Below are 20,326 nucleotides of genomic sequence, written 5' to 3'. Positions count from 1 at the left end.
TTTTCATCATTGAGAATGATGTTTGCAGTGGGTTTGTCATATAAGGCCTTTATTATGCTGAGGTAGGTTCCCTCTATGCCCTTTCTGCAGAGTTTTTATCATAAATGGATGCTGAATTTTGTCAAAAGCTTTTTCTGCATCTATTGAGATGATCATATGGTTTTTATTCTTCAATTTGTTAATATGGTATATCACATTGATTGACTTGCATATATTGAAGAATCCTTGAATCTCTGGGATGAATCCCACTTGATCATAGTATATGATCCTTTTAATGTGCTGTTGGATTCTGTTTGCTAGTATTCTGTTGAAGATTTTGCATCTATATTCATCAGTGATATTGGTCTGAAATTTTCTTTTTTTGTAGTATCTTTGTCTGGTTTTGCTATCAGGGTGATGGTGGCCTCATAATATGAGTTTGGGAGTGTTCCTTCCTCTGCAATTTTTGGGAAGAGTTTAGAAGGATGGGTGTTAGCTCTTCTCTAAATGTTTGATAGAATTCACCTGTGAAGCCATCTGGTCCTGGACTTTTGTTTGTTGGAAGATTTTTAACCATAGTTTCAATTTCATTACTTGTGAGTGTTCTGTTCATATTTTCTATTTCTTCCCGATTCAGTCTTGGAAGGTGATAAGAATTTGTCCATTTCTTCCAGGTTGTCCATTTTATTGGCATAGAGTTGCTTGTAGTCGTCTCTTAGGATGCCTTTGTATTTCTGCTGTGTCTGTTGTAACTTCTCCTTTTTCATTTCTAATTTTATTGATTTGAGTCCTCTCCCTCTTTTTCTTGATGAGTCTGGCTAATGGTTTATCAATTTTGTTTCTCTTCTCAAAGAACCAGCTTTTAGTTTTATTGATCTTTGCTATTGTTTTGTTTCTACATCATTTATTTCTGCTCTGATCTTTATGATTTATTTCCTTCTGCTAACTTTGGGTTTTGTTTGTTCTTCTTTCTCTAGTTCCCTTAGGTGTAAGGTTAGACTGTTTATTTGAGATTTTTCTTGTTTCCTGAGGTAGGATTGTATTGCTATAAACTTCCCTCTTAGAACTGCTTTTGCTGCATCCCATAGGTTTTGGATTGTTGTGTTTTCGTTGTCATTTGTCTCTAGGTATTTTTTTATTTCCGCTTTGATTTCTTCAGTGATCTCTTGGTTATTTAGTACTGTGTTGTTTAGCCTCCATGTGTTTGTGTTTTTTATGGTTTTTTCCCTGTAATTTATTTCTAATAAACCATAGCGTTGTGGTTGGAAAATATGCTTGATATGATTTCAATTTTCTTAAATTTACTGAGGCTTGATTTGTGACCCAAGATGTGATGTATCCTGGAGAATGTTCCGTGTGCACTTGAGAAGAAAGTGTAATCTGCTGTTTTTGGATGGAATGTCCTATAAATATCAGTTAAATCTATCTGGTCTATTGTGTCATTTAAAGCTTGTGTTTCCTTATTAATTTTCTGTCTGAACGATCTGTCCATTGGTGTAAGTGAAGTGCTAAAGCCCCCCACTATTACGATAATTACAACAGTAACTATTGTGTTACTGTTGATTTCCTCTTTTATAGCTGTTAGCATTTGCCTTATGTATTGAGGTGCTCCTGTGTTGGGTGCATATATATTTATAATTGTTATATCTTCTTCTTGTATATTTTTTATAAATTTATTATTTATTTTTGGCTGTGTTGGGTCTTCATTACTGCATGCAGGCTTTCTCTAGCTGCAGTGAGCAGGGGTTACTCTTCCTTGCAGTGCACAGGCTTCTCACTGCAGTGGCTTCTCTTGTTGTGGAGCATGGGCTCTAGGTGCACGAGTCAGTAGTAGTTGTGGCTCGCAGGCAATAGAGTGCAGGCTTAGTAGTTGTGGCTCATGGGCTTCACTGCTCTGTGGCACATGGGATCTTCCTGGACCAGGGTCTGAACCCGTGTCCCCTGCACTGGCAGGCATATTCCTAACCACTGCACCACCCGGTAAGCCCTTGTTCTTGGACTGATCCCTTGATCATTATGTTTTATCCTTCCTTGTCTCTTGTAACATTCTTTATTTTAAAGTCTATTCTATCTGATAAGAGTTTTGCCACTCCAGCTTTCTTTTGATTTCCACTTGCATGGAATATCTTTTTCCATCCCCTCACTTTCAGTCTGTATGTGTCCCTAGGTCTGAAGTGGGTCTCTTGTAGACAGCATATATATGGGTCTTGTTTTTGTATCCATTCAGCCAGCCTGTGTCTTCTGGTTGGAACATTTAATCCATTCACATTTAAGGTAATTATTGACATGTATGTTCCTGTTACCATTTTCTTAATTGTTTTGGGTTTGTTTCCGTAGGCACTTTTTTTTTTTTTTTTTTGCGGTACATGGGCCTCTCCTGTTGTGGCCTCTCCTGTTGTGGAGCACAGGCTCCAGACGCGCAGGTTTAGCGGCCATGGCTCACGGGCCCAGCTGCTCCGCGGCATGTGGGATCTTCCCGGACCGGGGCACGAACCCGTGTCCCCTGCATCGGCAGGCAGACTCTCAACCACTGCGCCACCAGGGAAGCCCTCTGTAGGCCCTTTTTCTTCTCTTGTGTTTCCCACTTACAGAAGTTCCTTTAGCATTTGTTGTAGAGTTGGTTTGGTGGTGAATTTTCTTAGCTTTTGCTTGTCTGTAAAGCTTTTGATTTCTCCATCAAATCTGAATGAAATCCTTGCTGGGTAGAGTATTCTTGTTTGTAGGTTCTTCCCTTTCATCACTTTAAATATATTGTGCCACTCCCTTCTGGCTTGTAGAATTTCTGCTGAGAAATCAGCTGTTAACCTTATGGGAGTTCCATTGTATGTTACTTGTCGTTTTTCCCTTGTTGCTTTTAATAATGTTTCTTTGTCTTTAATTTTTCTCAACTTGATTACTACGTGTCTCAGCGTATTTCTCCTTGGGTTTATCCTGCCTGGGACTCTCTGTACTTCCTGGACTTGGGTGGGTATTTCCTTTCCCATGTTAGGGAAGTTTTCGACTATAGTCTCTTCAAATATTCTCTCGGGTCCTTTCTCTCTCTGTTCTCCTTCTGGAACCCCTATAATGCGAATGTTGTTGCGTTTAATGTTGTCCCAGAGGTCTCTTAGGCTGTCTTCATTTCTTTTCAGTCTTTTTTCTTTATTCTGTTCCATAGCAGTGATTTCCACCATTTTGTCTTACAGGTCGCTTATCTGTTCTTCTGCCTCAGTTATTCTGCTATTGATTCCTTCTAGTGTATTTTTCATTTCAGTTATTGTATTGTTCATCTCTGTTCTTTAATTCTTCTAGGTCTTTTTTAAAGATTTCTTGCATCTTCTGATCTTTACCTCCATTCTTTTCCCAAGGTTCTGGATCATCTCCACTATCATTATTCTGAACTCTTTTTCTGGAAGGTTGCCTATCTCCACTTCATCTAGTTGTTTTTCTGGGGTTTTATCTTCTTCCTTCATCTGGTACATAGTCCTTGGCCTTTTCACTTTGTCTATCTTTCTGTGAATGTGGTTTTCATTCCACAGGCTGCAGGACTGTAATTCTTCTTGCTTCTGCTGTCTGCCCTCTGGTGGATGAGGCTATCTAAGAGGCTTGTGCAAGCTTCCCGATGGGAGGGACTGGTGGTGGGTAGAGCTGGGTGTTGCTCTGGTGGGCAGAGTTCAGTAAAACTTTAATCTGCCTGTCTGCTGATGGGTGGGGCTGAGTTCCCTCCATGCTTGTTGTTTGGCCTGAGGCGACCCAGCACTGGTGCCTACAGGGTCTTTGGTGGAACTAATGGTGGACTCTGGGAGGGCTTACGCCAAGGATTACTTCCCTGAGCTTCTGCTGCCAGTGTCCCTGTCCCCATGGTGAGTCACAGCCGACCCTGCCTCTGCAGGAGACCCTCCAACACTAGCAGGTAGGTCTGGTTCAGTTTCCAGCGGGGTCACTGCTCCTTCCCCCTAGGTCCTGATGTGCACACTCTTTTGTGTGCCCTCCAAGAGTGGAGTCTCTATTTCCCCCAGTCCTGTCAAAGTCCTGCAATCAAATCCTGCTAGCCTTCAAAGTCTGATTCTCTGGGAATTCCTCCTCCCATTGCCAGACCCCCAGGTTGGGAAGCCTGACATGGGGCTCAGAACCTTCACTCCAGTGTGTGGACTTCTGTGCTATAATTGTTCTCCAGTTTGTGAGTCACCCACCCAGTGGTAATGGGATTTGATTTTATTGTGATTGCACCCCTCCTACCATCTCATTGTGGCTTCTCCTGTGTCATTGGACATGTGGTATCTTTTTTGGTGAGTTCCAGTGTTTTCCTGTCAATAATTGTTCAGCAGTTAGTTGTGATTCTGGTGTTCTCCCAAGAGGAAGTCCTGAGGGATCTTTTAATATTATCAAGAGTAACAATCAGCACCACCATTTATTGAGCATCTAGTTCATGCTCCCACACTATGCTAAGTGTTTCACATGCACCATCTCATTCATTTTTTTTCCTCCTCATCTCATTCATTCTTTACATTTACTCTATGCAGTAGGGACTGTTTCAGTCCCCATGTTATAGACAAGGAAACTGAGGTCCTAAACAGTTAAGTGACTTGCTTAAAGTGATAATGCCAGGAAGTGCTAGAACTAGAATTAGCTATCAGATCTGTGTCGACTGAAAAAAAAATGCACAACCTAAAAGTTGAGAGTTATGTTTTATGTGGCGGACAAAACTGAGGACTTAAGCCTGGGACACAGCATCTCAGATAGCTCTGAGAGACTGCTTCCAAAGACGTAAGAGAGGAGCCAAGATATATAGTAGTTTTTGCAACAAAGACCATGTAGTTGGAACATCAAAAGATTACTGTTAATTAGAGAAAACCAGGTATCTCAAGTTAAGGAATTTAGCGCTTTTCTATGTATGGGAAGATGCAAGCGTCTGGGCTCTCTGAAATCATTCCTTTGATATGCACCTCAGCTATCTGGGCCTGTGCTTTCTCATCCTGAGTCTCCTCAGGGTGCACCTTCGGGGGTGGCTGCAGTGGCTGACCTCTAGATGGGGAGCATCCTGTTTCTATCCTGAGTTCCCTCGGGGCTCATCATAGGGGCAGCTGTAATGTGATGGCTTGAGGGCTGTGACACATTTGTTTACTGATTTTGCAGGTAACATTTTTTCATTGACATCTGTCTGACATCACAGCAGCCTGAGCTCTTACTCTGAACCACCTCTGATAGTACTGATTCTTCTTTTTCCTTGGGAAGCAAGCCCTGTCACTCAGGTCTCTTTTGGTGGAATAAGGAGAATCGGAAGGGTCCTTGGGCGGCAAACCTCAAGAATTTCTAGTATGGAGCATCTCATTGTTGACAAACACCAACAGTGAATAAGCAGGAGTACCTATTAACACCTGTTTGTTTTCCTTTTGAAAGCCTAATGAAGATGACTTCAGAGGGATGGAGTATTTTAAGTAGCTCCTTCACCAAAGCCCCAACCTTTGAAGTAAAACCCAAGCTGCTCCACTAAACAAATCAATCTTGCCCACAGATTTGAGTTTCCTGGCCAACACCCCAACAAGGACATCACAATACAATGGCCTGGGCTTTCTCCTGGCCTGTGGCTCTCAGCGTGTCCCAGGCAACCCTGGGCTGCCACAAAGAAAGTCAAAGGAGGGCAAGTAGAAGGAGTCAAGGGGACAAAGCAAATGAGGCCACTCCCTTCTGTGGGGGCACCTGCTCCACGGAAGTCTGGGGAGAGAGGTACATAGTTTACTTCCACTGTCCCTATCTTCTTATCAATCAATTTATTTTAAATTATGTGCTCATTGAAGAAACTTTGGGAAAAAACAGATATGAGGAGGAAATAAAAATTACTAACTTACTCTGCAGAAACAAGTATTACTCTTTTGGAATCTATTTCTATTTGTGTTGTAGTTTTAACATAGTTGAGATTATACTTTATTAAAATATACAATTTTGTATTCAGCTTTTAAAAAATAAATGTATCCTCACATAATTTACAATTATTTTCAAATATCGTGTGCATGGGTAAACTGTATTTTCTTTAATTACATGGGCAAACCATGTTTTACTTAGCCATTTCTCTCTCTACTTTGAAGTATTTTCCAATTTTTCTAATCATTATAAATAATCCTGCAATTAATGACTTAGCATCATAAAGCTTGGTCTGTAATTCTGCACTACTTTAGGATAGGTTATCAAAATTAAAATTCATAAATCAAAAGAACAAACACTTGAACTACTGCCAAACTGCTTCCCAAGAGGGCTGTACTAATTTATAAGTCAACTTGCCATGTGGGAAAATGCCAGTTTGATAGCACTTTGCCAGAACTGAGAATTATCTTCTAAAATCTTTGCCAATTTGAAAGGGAATAAAAAACCACTTCTTTGTTATTTCAATTTGCTTTTCTTTATTAGTTATCTAAGGAGTTGAATATTTTTTCATAGTTTTTAGTCATTTAGATCCCTTCTTTTGTGAAATCTCCCAACTGTTTTCTTCTTTAAAGAGTGAATTATTCCTTCACAAATTTTATTAAATATCTAATTATGTGGTACAAATGTGAAATACAGAAATATGACCTGCAGATTTTATAACTGAACTTTGTATATACTGCTAATAGGGATTACTAATATATTCAAAGAGAATAGTTCAGAGACCTAACTAAAATAGAATTCTTCAAATATTTTAACAGATTAGAAATGTTACTTGCGACGGTCTCTACTTACAGCTGCCAACAATGGAAAATAACTTAAGTGTCCAGCAAAAGGGAAGGCCTAGGACCCCATGACAAACATACCTGAGGAATGGAAGTGGAGGTGGGGTGGGGTGGGATGATAAAAGACTTTTACTTCTCATTTCATATGTTTGAATTTCTTTTATTTTTACCACGTACTTGAACTACTCCTAAAATTTTAAAAACTTAAATTTTGATGTAAAGAAATTAACAAATGTGACTAATGTCATTCATGATTCATACGAAACAAGTAATAAAATTAAAACAAAATTGTGCATACAATATTACAAAAATGTTCATAAAATTCATTTGACAGAAATCTAGAGTGACATAATAAAAAAATTTTTTTTCTGTGGAACCAAAACAATGTGGCTGCAAAGGAGTGACATATAACTTTTTTACATTTTTTCCCCCAAACAAAATCATTCCATTGACTTAAAGGGTCTTTTGAAAGATGTTCTTAAAATGGCATACTTTACATTTTTGTGTGAGACTTCTATTGTACACACCTCAGAGAGCATGTCTTTAGTCTTTCTACCTCTGTGCTCAGCCATTTTAAAGGTGACATTTCCAAAGGCCAGTGCTCAATCCCTTCTGCCAGGCTGCCTCATACAGTCCTTACTTTAATGGACACCAGGCACCTTCATAAATGAGTCTACCTGAGCTGGACACTCTGGAAACAGGAACTGAGGCAGGGGATGTTCACAGACAGCAAAGAGTCATTTCAAGTAACCTGATAATAAGTTAAACTAAATGACCTACAGAAAGACTAACTACAACCACTCCAAGAGAAGCAATGTCTTATGAAGACCTAAGTCATTCCCACGTGCCACCCTAGGAAAGATAAGTAAACTCTAAGTAAAAGGTCCTATGTACAACTTTTGAGTCTTTATTTCCTCAGTGTGCAAATTATTCAGCAATAATGTAGGGAAATAAGAGCTCTCATACACTTCTTATCCGAGTACACATTGGTAAAACTCTTGAAGGCAATTTAGTGATAAATTTCAGAAATCCTAAAGAAGGTATACACGCAGTGACACAATAATTCTATTTCTAGGACTTTAGAGTAAGAAAATAATTGAACATGTGTGTGACAATTACTGTTAGAAATTACATTAGAAAATTAACTGTATGGGAATTCCCTGGCAGTCCAGTGGTTAAGACTCAGCACTTTCACTGCTGTGGCCCGGGTTCGATCCCTGGTTGGGGAGCTAAGATCCCAGAAGCCACATGATGAGGCCAAAAAAATTTTTAAATTAAAAAAAAGAAAGAAAATTATAGTATTATTTAAACAGCTGAAAACTGGGAAATTAACTAGATATTTAATAGAAGTTGGTTAAAGAATTTCTATTTATTCATCAAGACAACGGAACAGTAAACAGCCATGAAAAATGACAGACTAAATGTTTACTGACATGTGGCAGACTGTATTTTTGTCCCCAATTCTTAACCCCTCCCTATGTCCAGGCTCTTTGCCATATAACTTTGCAGTGCCCCCCCATTGTGGACAGGATGGAAATACTCACACCTGAGATCACCCATGTTTTGTTTTGATCAATGTGATGTAAGCACATGTGATACAACCAGAACTTCAAAAGCTCAAGCCTGATTGGGCTTGCTCACAGTTGTGTCTCTGCCATCACTATAAGAAGAATATGCCTAAATTAGTCCCCTGGTCCATGAGGATGACAGACATGTGGTGAAGAGCCCAGCCTAGATGAGCCAACTACAGTCAGCTGCCAATGCATGAATGAGCCCCGATGAAACCAACAAACTGCCTAGCCACATTCAACCTAGATCAGCTGACACCTATCTGACTTACAGACACATGAGCTAAGTGAATGCGTATTGTTGTTTTAAGCCACTGAGTTTTGGAGTGGTTTGTCAAATAACATTTTTGTGATGACAGTTAACCGATACAATATTTAAAAGTGTAAAAGAAAAATGAGGGAAAAATCTGGAAATATATACCTCCAATGCTAATAGACTTCTAGTGAAAAATGGTAGATTAATCACATGTATATCATCTTTCCCTCCAATAACCTCACTAAAATGACAATAAAGCATTAAAAATAGTCTTAAATAACAAATTAACAGAAGAGACTATAGCAAAATAAATTTTAACATAATAGTGGAAACATTAAAAGCAGGAGGAAGAGGGATAAATGACTGAGCATTATCGAAGAAATTACAGCTCAATGGCCTGCAGAGAGGAATACCAATAAAAATCAGGCCAACTCACCCCATACAACTTCTGAGAGATCCAGCACCTTGAAGGTTATCAGATACTATGGCAGGTGGGGGTAAGTTACAGAGATGAGAATCAAGCTGAACGTTTGTATACAGACCAGACAGAACCCCAGGTCTCACCTCAACTATGTGCAGCCAGGTGACTATCCCTACATACCCCATCCTTCTAACATTCTTAAATAATAAGCAGACAGCCAAGGATCACCATAAATAAGAGAAAATCTACCCATATGAAAGACAGAGCCCAAGACAAACAGAAAAAAAAGGCAGGGTGGGGGGGAATCCAGGATGACAAAGAGATTATGCTTAGAACAAATGGAAACTGAAAACAAAACCAAGAAAACTCAGAGAGATAAGAGAGGATATCATGGTGATAAAATAATAATGATGCTTCAAAGAAACAACTGGAGACCAAGAAAGAACTTAAATCAATAGAAAATAAAACACACAAATTAGATCAATCCAAAAAGTCCAATATCCAATAGACACCCCAAATGAGAGGACAGAGAAAACAGAGAGGAGAGAGAATTTGAAAAACAGTACTGGAATATCTTCTAGAACTAAAGGACACTAGTCTCTATTTTGAAAGGGCCTACCAAGTACCCAGTAATGAATGAAAAAAAGAACCAAGTAGACATAGCATCATGAAATTTCAAAATACTGAGGATAAAAAGAAGATCTTAAATCTTTCAAAGAAAAAATTAGGTTACGTATAATGGCTTCAAACTGTCCAACAGCAACCGGGATGCTAGAACACAGTGAAGCAATGCCTTCAAAATTCTGAAGGAAAATTTTTTCCAGTCTAGAATTCTATACCTTGCCCCAACTATTAATCTGGTGCTAAGTTAGAAAAACACATTTTTTCATGTGTGGAATGATTCAAAATACATATCTCACACACCCTTTCTTAGAAAACTACTAGAGGAAGTACTTTAGCAAAACCGAGGAAAAAAATCAGTAAACGAAAAAAGGAATCTAGGAAAGGGATACAATACAAGAGAATTATAAGGAAAAGTTCCACTATGACAGCTTTGCATCAAGACCAGACAACAACCAGGACAGACTGGTACAGGATGAAAGATGTGTGAGGCAGATCTCCAGAAAAATAATGGAACCAATAAACTATTTGATGTACTTAACATTTTTTTTAAAAACTACAGACCTACTTTGTTTTACTGTACTTTGCAGATATTGTGTTTTTTACAAATTGAAGGTCTGTGGCAACCCTGCATTAAGTAAGTCTATCAGAGCCATTTTTCCAACAGCATTTGCTCACTTTGTGTCTCTGTGTCATGTTCTGGTAATTCTTGTAATATTTCAAAATTTTTCATTATTATTATGTTTGTTACGGTGATCTGTGATCTTTGATGTTACTCTTTTAATTGTTTGGGGGCACCACATGCCCATAATATGGCAAACAACTGATAAGTGTTGTCTGTGTTCTGACTATTTCACAGACTAGCTGTTCCCCCACCTCTCTCCCTCTCCTCAGGCCTCCCTATTCCTTCCTAATATTAAAATTAGGCCAATTAATAACCATACAATGGCCTCTGAGTGTTCAAGTTAAAGGAAGTGTTGCATACTTCTCACTTTAAATCAAAAGCTAGAAATAGGGTTTCCCTGGTGGCACAGTAGTTAAGAATCTGCCTGCCAATGCAGGGGACACAGGTTTGAGCCCTGGTTCAGGAAGATCCCACATGCCGCGGAGCAACTAAGGCCATGTGCCACAACTACCGAGCCTGCGCTCTAGAGCCCACAAGCCACAACTACTGAAGCCCGCGTGCCACAACTACTGAAGCCCGTGCGCCTAGAGCCCATGCTCTGCAACAAGAGAAGCCACTTCAATGAAAAGGCTGCACACCACAACTAGAGAAAGCCCACGCGCAGCAATGAAGACTCAATGCAGCCAAAAATAATAAATAAATAAAAGGAAAAAAAAAGCTAGAAATAATTAAGCTTAGTGAGGAAGGCATGTCGAAAGCTGGGATAGGATGAAAGCTAGGCCTCTTGCACCAAACAGTTAGCCAAGTGGTAATGCAAATGTAAAGTTCTTGAAGGAAATTAAAAGTGCTACTCCAGTGAACACATGAATGATAAGAAAGCAAAACAGCCTTATTGCTGATATGGAGAAAGTCCAAGTGGTCTGGAGAGAAGATCAAACCTGCCACAACACTCCCTTAAGCCAAAGCCTCATCCAGAGTAAGGCCCTAACTTTCTTCAATTTTATGAAGGCTGAGAGAGGTGAGGAAGCTATAGAAGAAAAGTTTGAAGCTAGGAGAGATTAGTTCATGAGGTTCAAGGAGAGAAGCCTGTCTCCGGACCATAAAAGTGCAAGGTGAAGTCGCAAGGGCTGATGTAGAAGCTGCAGCAAGTTATCCAGAAGATCTACCTAAGACAATTAATGAAGGTGGCTACACTAAACAACAGATTTTCAATGTAGACGAAACAGCCTTATTTCAGAAGAAGATGCCATCTAGGACTTTCATAGCTAGAAAAGAGAAGTCAATGCCTGGCTTCAAAGCTTCAAAGGACGGGCTGATTCTCTTATTAGGGGCTAAATTTTTTTATTAATAAAGTATGTTTAAATTAAGCTATGTACATTTTTTTAGACATAATGCTATTGCATACTTAACAGAATATAGTATAGTGTAGACATAACTTTTATCTGTGCTGGGAATCCAAAAAATTCGTGTGACTCACTTTATTGCAATATTTGCTTTATTGCTGTGATCTGGAACCAAACCCACAATATCTCTTAGGTATGCCTGTATTGTTAGGCACTTGAAAGATCTAGCAGAGCAATTGAGGGGAAAAAAGTGATTGGTACAGAAAGATAAAGCAAAACAAAAACAAAAACAAGCAAAAACCCCACAATTACTAATCCCAGAAAAAATAAAAGGTTGTACAAGAAAGAAAAAACAACCATAGTTATTACTTTTCCCAGCAGTGAATAATACATATACTGTCATAAAATATAGGTACCAACTACTGATTTAATCAAAGCTGTGACATAACTTCTCTAGGAAAACCAGGTAGAAGGGAAGTGAAGATATTGGTAAAAGAAAGCTAAATCTTTATCTCCCATAATAAGAATACAATAGATAGTCTAAAATTTATAATTCATGAAACAGCAATACGAGGTCTTATTTGGAAATATGGAAATAAATACTAGCAAAAAAATAAAGTAGTTCCATCAAAGAAGTTGAACTAGGGATGGGAAGAAAGGGGCAGAACACTGCTATTCTCATTGTAAGCCTTTTAGAAGTTTTTGTTTTTTGTTTAAACTATGTTAACAGTGACTCTCTGAGTGGCAGAATTTCAGGATGTTTTAATTAATTTTTTTCTCTTGGCTTATCTAAATTTTCTATAAAATTACTTGTGTAATTTAAAAAAATGTTTTTAAGTGTTTTTTTTTTTTTTTTTAATCCACAGCATAAGTGTTACAAAAGCCTGCACAAATTAGGGACTGAACTTCCTTTGGGGCCTTACCTTTTATCGTGGTCAAAATGAAGAAAGCAATGAGGGTGTTGTTGATGGCGCAGGTAGACTTGGCAACACAAGACAAGACCGTGTAGGGATTTAAGAGATAGCTGGGGAAAAACACACATATTTGGCATTAGTAATCCTGGTCAAAGGACCAGGGAGTCCTGGCCACCATAGCCAGGAAGTTCAAGAGGTTTACTAAAACCATACTCAAGGGAAGGCAACTTCTTAGAAATAAGTTTTCCTAAGTAAAAGAGGATGGAGTGGGGTGGTGGCCAGTGAGTAAAAGGCACTGAACATTCACTGCCTATTCTGTGCTATGTGTTATATGGAAAACCATCATATTTCATCATCACGGATCCTGTAAACCAGCAATAACATCATTCCCATTTTGCAGGTGAGGAAACTGAGACTCAGTGGTTAAGTAGCCTAAGGTTTTACAAGCTAATAAATACATTCAAAATCAGGTCTTTCTGGCAATAAACCTATATTTTTTATTACTTCAGGTTTCAAAAATGATAAAAATTCTACCAATTCCCACAGAGCCCTATATTTTAGGAATGGCTACAGTTATCTCTGAAAACCAGGAAAGTACTGTTTCCTCAATCAGGTTCCTAAGCTCTGACATAGGCTACCCCATTCAAGAGGTGAGAGCAGCTTAAGTTTAGTTCTCTTGGCAGCCAAGCTATATCCACCAAGCCAGACCCAAAGGACAGAATAAGTAATTGCTGAATTCAGTAAGCTAGTGGCCATTGAACTTCACAGGACAACCTGAACTTTCACTGGGAGGGAATTAAACTGAAACAGTCTTTTCCTGAGGTGGGAAGGAATGGACTGAAAAAATAAATTTGAAATGCTGAATAGGGAAATCTTATACAGTCATAACTGTGTTTTTATTTATTTTTACCCTGCTTCCACAAAAGATTTGAGGCAGCTCAAATGAGAACAGATAATAAAAAGTGAGAGCAAAATTAAAATACAAATAAAGAATCAAGACCAGGGAAAGCATAAATAAAAGGAAAAAGTAAAGGCTAGGGAAAGAAGAACAAATGGGTCTTCTACAACACTGTAGTAATCAGCTTTAAATCTGGCTCTGAGTTTCCTGGCAGACAAAGTGAAAAGGGAGACCAGTTACATAATTCTGATTATCAGATAGGAAGAAACATACCAGTGTCTCAGGGAGAGATTATAATTATTATGCGCAAATAAAGACCTTAAATCCAATACCTCTCAGAGCTGTAAGATTAGCAGTTCTAAAGCTAAAGGCCCAGAAATTGTTGATTTTTTTTTTCAGCAATTAGATAGGCTTGTTCTACAACCTTTAAAGAAATGGCTGCTGCTATTACAAAACTACCCCCTGGAGACATAGGAGTCCATAAGGGATTCATAATGTTGCCAAACCTCTAGTTCTATTAGGTAGTTTCCACCAATATTTCTAAAATACATAGATATGAACCGATACCTCAAATGTGTTTGGTGGGAGGAGAAAAAAAGCCATTTCTAAATAGCAGGTGATGTTCAAGAAGCAGCTACGCAGCCACCTATCTGGAATACTGAATAGAAGAGTCACACACAAGGCAAAGGGTTGAACAAACTGTCCTCATAAGGCCCCTTCTAAATGTGAAGCTCTAAGGTCATGTTTTTCCATGAGGAAACTTGTCTGCCTTGTTTTACTGTGTATCCTTAGGAACTAGTATATTATTAACATTTACTATTAGTTGACTGAATAATTATTCCCATTTGCCTATCTCAGGAATATAAACAGGAATAACCTGAAAGAATTAAAGTTATAGGCAGCACTGGTACTCCTAAAGAATTCTTTCATAGAGTCTCAGTAAGTTCCACTCTCTCATACTGGTCATCCAGCTGGGAGGGGTCTGTTTGGTACTTTACTTCAGTTTTCTGAACTACAAATGGGGGACTAAATTGTATGTGAAACATAGGAGTTGCTTGAAATAACTGCTGCATAAAGATCAGAATTTTATGCAATCCATATATCACAATTGGAAAACCTTTTTTTTTTTAGAAACACTGGTTACAAGGAGGCTGGAGCCAGATCAGCATCGAGTGAAAAAGCATTTGTGAAGGGTCGATTGTGCATGTGCTTGTGTGAGGCTTTGTCCCAACAGAGACAGGATGGCTCTGTCTCTTTTCCTGGCCAGAACCCCAGTTGTGCAACAGAAATATAGCAAATACTTGATGACTAAGACTGCAAATCTCCAAAAATACAACAAACAACATGAGAAAGTCTCATCAGATTTTCCTCACATTCATTGGCACTGAGCCCTGTTTTGTCAGAGAATACTTACAAGAGGGCCACTTTCAGAGGGATGTAACGCATTTCCATAGGGGTTCGGATGAGTTCGGCCACATCTGGGGCATACTGGTCTAGTTCTAGGAGGAGTTTCTGCTTTTTAAACTGGAAAAAAATGACAAAACACATGAAACAAATAACTTCCCATTGCTTTTAGGATGAAGACAAAAGTTCTTCCATGGCCCACATGGCCTGTCTGACCTGGCCCTACCTCTCCAGGGTCATTTCACGCTCGCTCCCCACACCTCTCACTTTCTGGGTTCAAGCACCATGAACATGCCACTGCCCTCCTGCTCCCAGTTCTTTGCATTTAACCTAGAACAAACAACCTCTTCTTCTCTTTCCCTAGTTAACTCCCACATAAGCTTTAGATCTTAGTTAAATTGTCACTTCCTCAGGAAGGCACACTCACTGCCCTGACTGTAAAAATCTCGTAACACTGTTCACAGTTAGAACTTTTTTATTTATTTATGTGACTATCTTTCTCCTTCACTATACTATAAGTTCCATGAGGGCAGAGACCATGTTTATTTGCGAATACGTGGCACAGTGAGCAAACAATAAATATCTGTTGAATGGCTAAATGAATGATTGAATGGCAAAGCAGCTTTTAGTCATTTTTAAGAGTTATCATCAGCGGCCTAAGGATTCCAAAGTTCCATCAAAGCGAAATATTTTCACGCAAAGTGAAACGATCCCCTGAATGTCACAGTGTCCTGGGTTTTCTTCTGAGCGCTCCTGTTTCAAGTTTTTGACTTTCACAGAGGAAGTGGGAAATGACCATGATGAAGAGAAGGAGGAGGAAGGCTGGGTGTGGCTGGGCAGCCGGATAGTTTACAGGGAGTGAGATGGGGGTGGAAAGCTCTTGCCTTCCCCTGTGCGTGTCCCAACAAGCTCATGGGTGTGTTCCAGATTGAAAGAAAGTTAGGCAACCCTATAAGCAAACATGGGTCACACTACAGATAGAAAAAGCCTCTGAACCCCAAATGGGTAGCCCTGCTGATTTAATGATCTTAGATAGTACAAAATCAATGCCACAACCTATTATAAAACAGAGTAATTCAGAGAAGCCAAAGTAGTGTGTGATTAAAGATTTAAGGATGAAAACACAGATGGCAACAGAATACTGCATTACACCATTTACATAAAGTTAAAAGCATGCAAAATAACACTATATGTTACTTAGGTATATTTACAAATGCACAAAAAATTAAGGCCATGTGTGGGAACGATAAACACTAAATTCAGAACAGTGGTAACTAGAGAGAAGGAGTAAGGAGACGAAAGTATCAGAGAGAGGCAACTCTATGTAAAGTATTTTATTTTTTAAGCTGAAATAGGTTCACAGTATGTATTATTCTTTATATATTTTTGCATGTCTTAGATATTTTGGATATTTAAATTTTTAAACTAAAAAAAAATTTTTAAGAGCCATCTTTCAGTTCAAAAGAAAATCCCAGGATAAGCATAGAAATACAGGTAACCACAGATTTCTTGCAGAGGTTTAGGTAGAGGCTTAATCAAAAAACCTGAACAGGGCTTCCCTGGTGGCGCAGTAGTTGAGAGTCCGCCTGCCGATGCAGGGGACACGGGTTCGTGCCCCGGTCCGGGAAGATCCCACATGCCGCAGAGCAGCTGGGCCCATGAGCCATGGCCGCTGAGCCTGCACGTCCGGAGCCTGTGCTCCGCAATGGGAGAGGTCACAACAGTGAGAGGCCCGCGTACCGCAAAAAAAAAAAACCTGAACAAACTTCAAAAACCTCCCTTTGATCATCTCTGGGAGTCCAAGTTAAACGGTGGGAATTATCATCAGTACGATTTATGCTGCCATTCACAGCTGGGGTTATTTAATTAAAAGGGAAAAATATAAACTAAGGTGTTTTTATCAGAGAGAAGGGGGCTGGCTTAGCAAACAAAGCAGTCAATGAGGACAGCTGCAGCAGTGGTGGAAGGACGGAGGCCCCACTAGCTAAGGGTTCTAGAGTTCTACTGCAAAAAGAAGGCCACCTGGAGGGTGTGAGAGCCACAAAGAAGGCTGTTAAAAGGAAACAGGGAGTTCACCCAGTAGCAGCCAGAGAGACAGATGGGAATACAGGCCCATTCCCCAGGCTGGAAGCCAGCCAGCAGGACTACAGTAAGAGATGCAGGCAGTTAAACAGGGATGTGTAGGCCCTGGGCAAAGGTGACACTGTGCCAACAAGGAAAGAAAACTTCCTTGTAACCCCAATCTTCCAAAATACTTTAAAACAGAAAGATTTTATGAAAGGAGAGTCTCCACGAGAGAAGGGCAGTCAGGTCAGCAGTCCCCAGATTCGATGCTACCTTTCTTTTTGTCTCCCCCAATCTCACCAGCACAGGTACCATTATGCCTGCCTTAGAACTCAATATTGACTCAGATCCCCTAAGCACAGACAAAATCCCTTTAAAACATCCCCATGCATCCAGTTAGAGACAGGAAAGTGGCTAAAAATCTAAGGAAAATTAAACACACACACACCAAGAAAATATTAGAAGTATAAAAATAAATGAGGGGCGTCCCTGGTGGTGCAGTGGTTAAGAATCCGCCTGCCAGTGCTGGGGACACAGGTTCGAGCCCTGGTCTGGGAAGATTCCACATGCCCACAGAGCAATTAAGCCCGTGCGCCACAACTACTGAGCCTGCACTCTAGAGCCCGCGAGCCACAACTACTGAAGCCTGCATGGCACAACTACTGAAGCCCGCGAGCCTAGAGCCCATGCTCCGCAACAAGGGGATCCACCACAATGAAAAGCCCACGCATCGCAACGAAGAGTAGCCCCCGCTCGCCGCAACTAGAGAAAGCCCATCCACAGCAATGAAGACCCAACACAGCCAAAAATAAATAAATAAATAAATAAGGTTAAAGAGTACAATTTAAAATCCAAAGATAGGTATATTTCTAGGTATATTCAGAAGCCTCAACAACAATGAGATTTAAAGCAGGAGAGGTTAAAAGTGACCTAAAAAGTAATTACCTGAATGTGTTACCTTTGTAATCATTAATCAGCTTTTCCATATGTATGTTATATTTTAGCAGAAATTTTTGAATTAAAAAAAATTTCCAGGGTGGAGTTTTCCTTCCCTTTTACCCACTACCCCATGCAGCCATTTCCCTGTCCCTTGAAAGGTTGATTTTTGCAAGGACATAATTCCCCTACTCCAAATAAAGAGATTCTTCTAATCACTGAAGCTGTGTCTACACCCCTTTGCATCCCCAAAACCTATGGGGGGGTGAATATTCCACCCCCACTGTATCTCCAACTGTTAGCCTCAGCACATTCCAAATTCAGGAACCTATCCTCCAAATTCACAACCTTCTAAGCATAGTAGGGGATACAGGTTTTTATCACTCCCTATCAAACCACCTGTAGCTTTCTAACATGAATTCTGAGTTCCAAATAAGCGCAGTCTCAGCAAAGGACAGACTAGACCAACATTGCTTCTGTCAAGTGAGGCAGATGTAAAATGTCATGAGAATCAACTGGTCACAATCAATCAGCATTCATATTCCACATGCTCAAGTTGGAGATTGGGGTGGGGCTGGAGTCTTCCATCTCTGCACCATAGTTTACCAGGATGCATTTGGGTGCAGACACAGCTTCATTACCAGGGATAAAAAATCTCAAATTCTAGCAAGACTAAAATACTTCCAGACTATATGATATGGGCCCATTCTGACAAACTGGGAAAGATTTGGGGGAAGATGTGCTAATATTCTATCCAAGTCAACAGTAGTATGTTAGTATCATCAAAGTCTGCCATTTAGAATGAGTTAATTTTTGACACAGGGTAAATGAAACTCTTATTCTAACCAAGAAACGTAATGTTCTAGTAGGCTGAATTCTGAGGATGGAGAAGCAAAACTTCCAAATTTTTATTTGGTGATAAAGTTTTATCTTGGTGATAACAGATAGCATACCCTGCCTTGGTGTGCTCAAAACCAGGGTATTGACAATAGCTCATTCAGTTTTCTCTCTCCCTCTTTAAATCACACAAAGAAAAAAAAAGAGATCTCTATATGTTTCCATATAAAGTCAGAAATAACTAAGAAATGAATTAAAATTACTGACGCACTAAATTAAAAGTATCTCTTCTATTGACACTGAAGCTGACTTTGTTAAGAAACTCACTGAAACCTAGTTTCATTATTTCCCCATAAGCTTCTCCTCGCTTAAAAATTGTTTTAATTGGAGTATATGACAGCTGATCAGTAAAAAAAAAAAAAAAAAAGGAATGCATATGATGGTAGCATCTCTAATCAACTTTCATTAAAACACATTTCAGAAAAAAAACCCCAACACATTTCAGTTTTATATTTTCTTTGAAAAGATCTGATTGTGTTCTTAGATGAAAGCCACCAAACCTCCCTTAGATATTCACATATATCCCATATATACATGCTATTTTTTTCTCCAGTGTTTTATATTTAAAACTTTCAAACTACAGAAAAGTTGAAAGAATAATTCAATAAAACACGTAGATCCACCAACTGTTAACATTTTGCCACATTTTCTTTATCTCTACACACACACACACAGACAAAAGCACACACGGGAACCATTTTTCTTCCAGAACCATTTGAAAGTAAGTTGTAAACATCATGACCCTTCACCCCTTAAATTTTTTTTAATAGATTTTTTTTATAAAACTTTTATTTGTTCTGGACTTAAATCCAGAATATATAAAGAAAACTTAAAACTCACTAATAAAAAGATAATAAGCCAATAAAAATGGGAAACAAGTTGATCAGACTCTTTACAAAAGAAAACATATAAATGGCAAATAAACAAATGAAAATATGCTCAACATCATTAGTCACTAGGGAAGAGCAAATTAAAACCACAAGGAGATACCACCAGTGACATGCCCACTAGGATGCTGAAAGTAAAAGTACCAAGCACACTATGATAGGCAGACTAGTGGCCTCCAAAGATGTCCATTCTAATCACTGAAACATGTGAATCAATCCATCTTGTTGTAACAGTCCCCAAATAAGTCTTCATTATTGTTCTTTTACTCAGTAAATGCTTGTCCTTCCTTCCACTTATTTCCTTCTTAGACACATTTTTTGATCATTCTTTTAATGAAGGTCTGCGAATGGCAAATTCTCTACATTATTTTTTCTATCTTAAAATCAGAAAGATGATTTTAATCTTATTTCTCAATAAAATAATAACATACATTTGTAAAGCAAACAATTTTAAGAATATTTCTCTAAAGGCTTTCTGGAATTCCTAAAGGAAATTTATCTATTTTAGAAAGAAAATTCCAAGGAATTATGGAAAACAACATAAAATTATCAAGTAGCCCCCTCCCCCTACAACACACAGTAATCATTCTGGTACAAAGCACTTTTTTTTTTTTTTATACAGCAGGTTCTTATTAGTCATCAATTTTATACACATCAGTGAATACATGTCAATCCCAATCGCCCAATTCTCATAGATGAGATAAAGAGGGTGTTTTTAAATTAATTAATTAATTAATTTTTGGCTGCCTTGGGTCTTTGTTGCTGCACGCGGGGCTTTCTCTAGTTGCGGCGAGCGGGAGCTACTCTTTGTTGCGGTGCGCAGGCTTCTC

At 39.0% G+C, this 20,326-nt stretch overlaps 1 protein-coding gene across 5 annotated transcripts in view; it reads right to left on the bottom strand.

Annotated features, from left to right (window-relative positions):
• PIGU (phosphatidylinositol glycan anchor biosynthesis class U) overlaps positions 1-20,326 on the bottom strand; it is a 127,409-nt gene that overhangs the window by 82,394 nt on the left and 24,689 nt on the right. For all 5 annotated transcript variants that reach the window (XM_060123977.1, XM_060123979.1, XM_060123976.1 and 2 more), the window contains 2 exons: positions 14,723-14,832; positions 12,420-12,520 (listed from right to left, as the gene is read on the bottom strand). In XM_060123977.1, the coding sequence (XP_059979960.1) occupies positions 12,420-12,520; positions 14,723-14,832 (211 nt within the window). The remainder of the gene's footprint in view (positions 1-12,419; positions 12,521-14,722; positions 14,833-20,326) is intronic.

The sequence above is a fragment of the Lagenorhynchus albirostris genome, chromosome 15, assembly GCF_949774975.1.
Source record: "Lagenorhynchus albirostris chromosome 15, mLagAlb1.1, whole genome shotgun sequence".
In the NCBI taxonomy this organism is placed as follows: domain Eukaryota; kingdom Metazoa; phylum Chordata; class Mammalia; order Artiodactyla; family Delphinidae; genus Lagenorhynchus; species Lagenorhynchus albirostris.
This window is presented reverse-complemented; position numbering and strand designations above follow the sequence as displayed.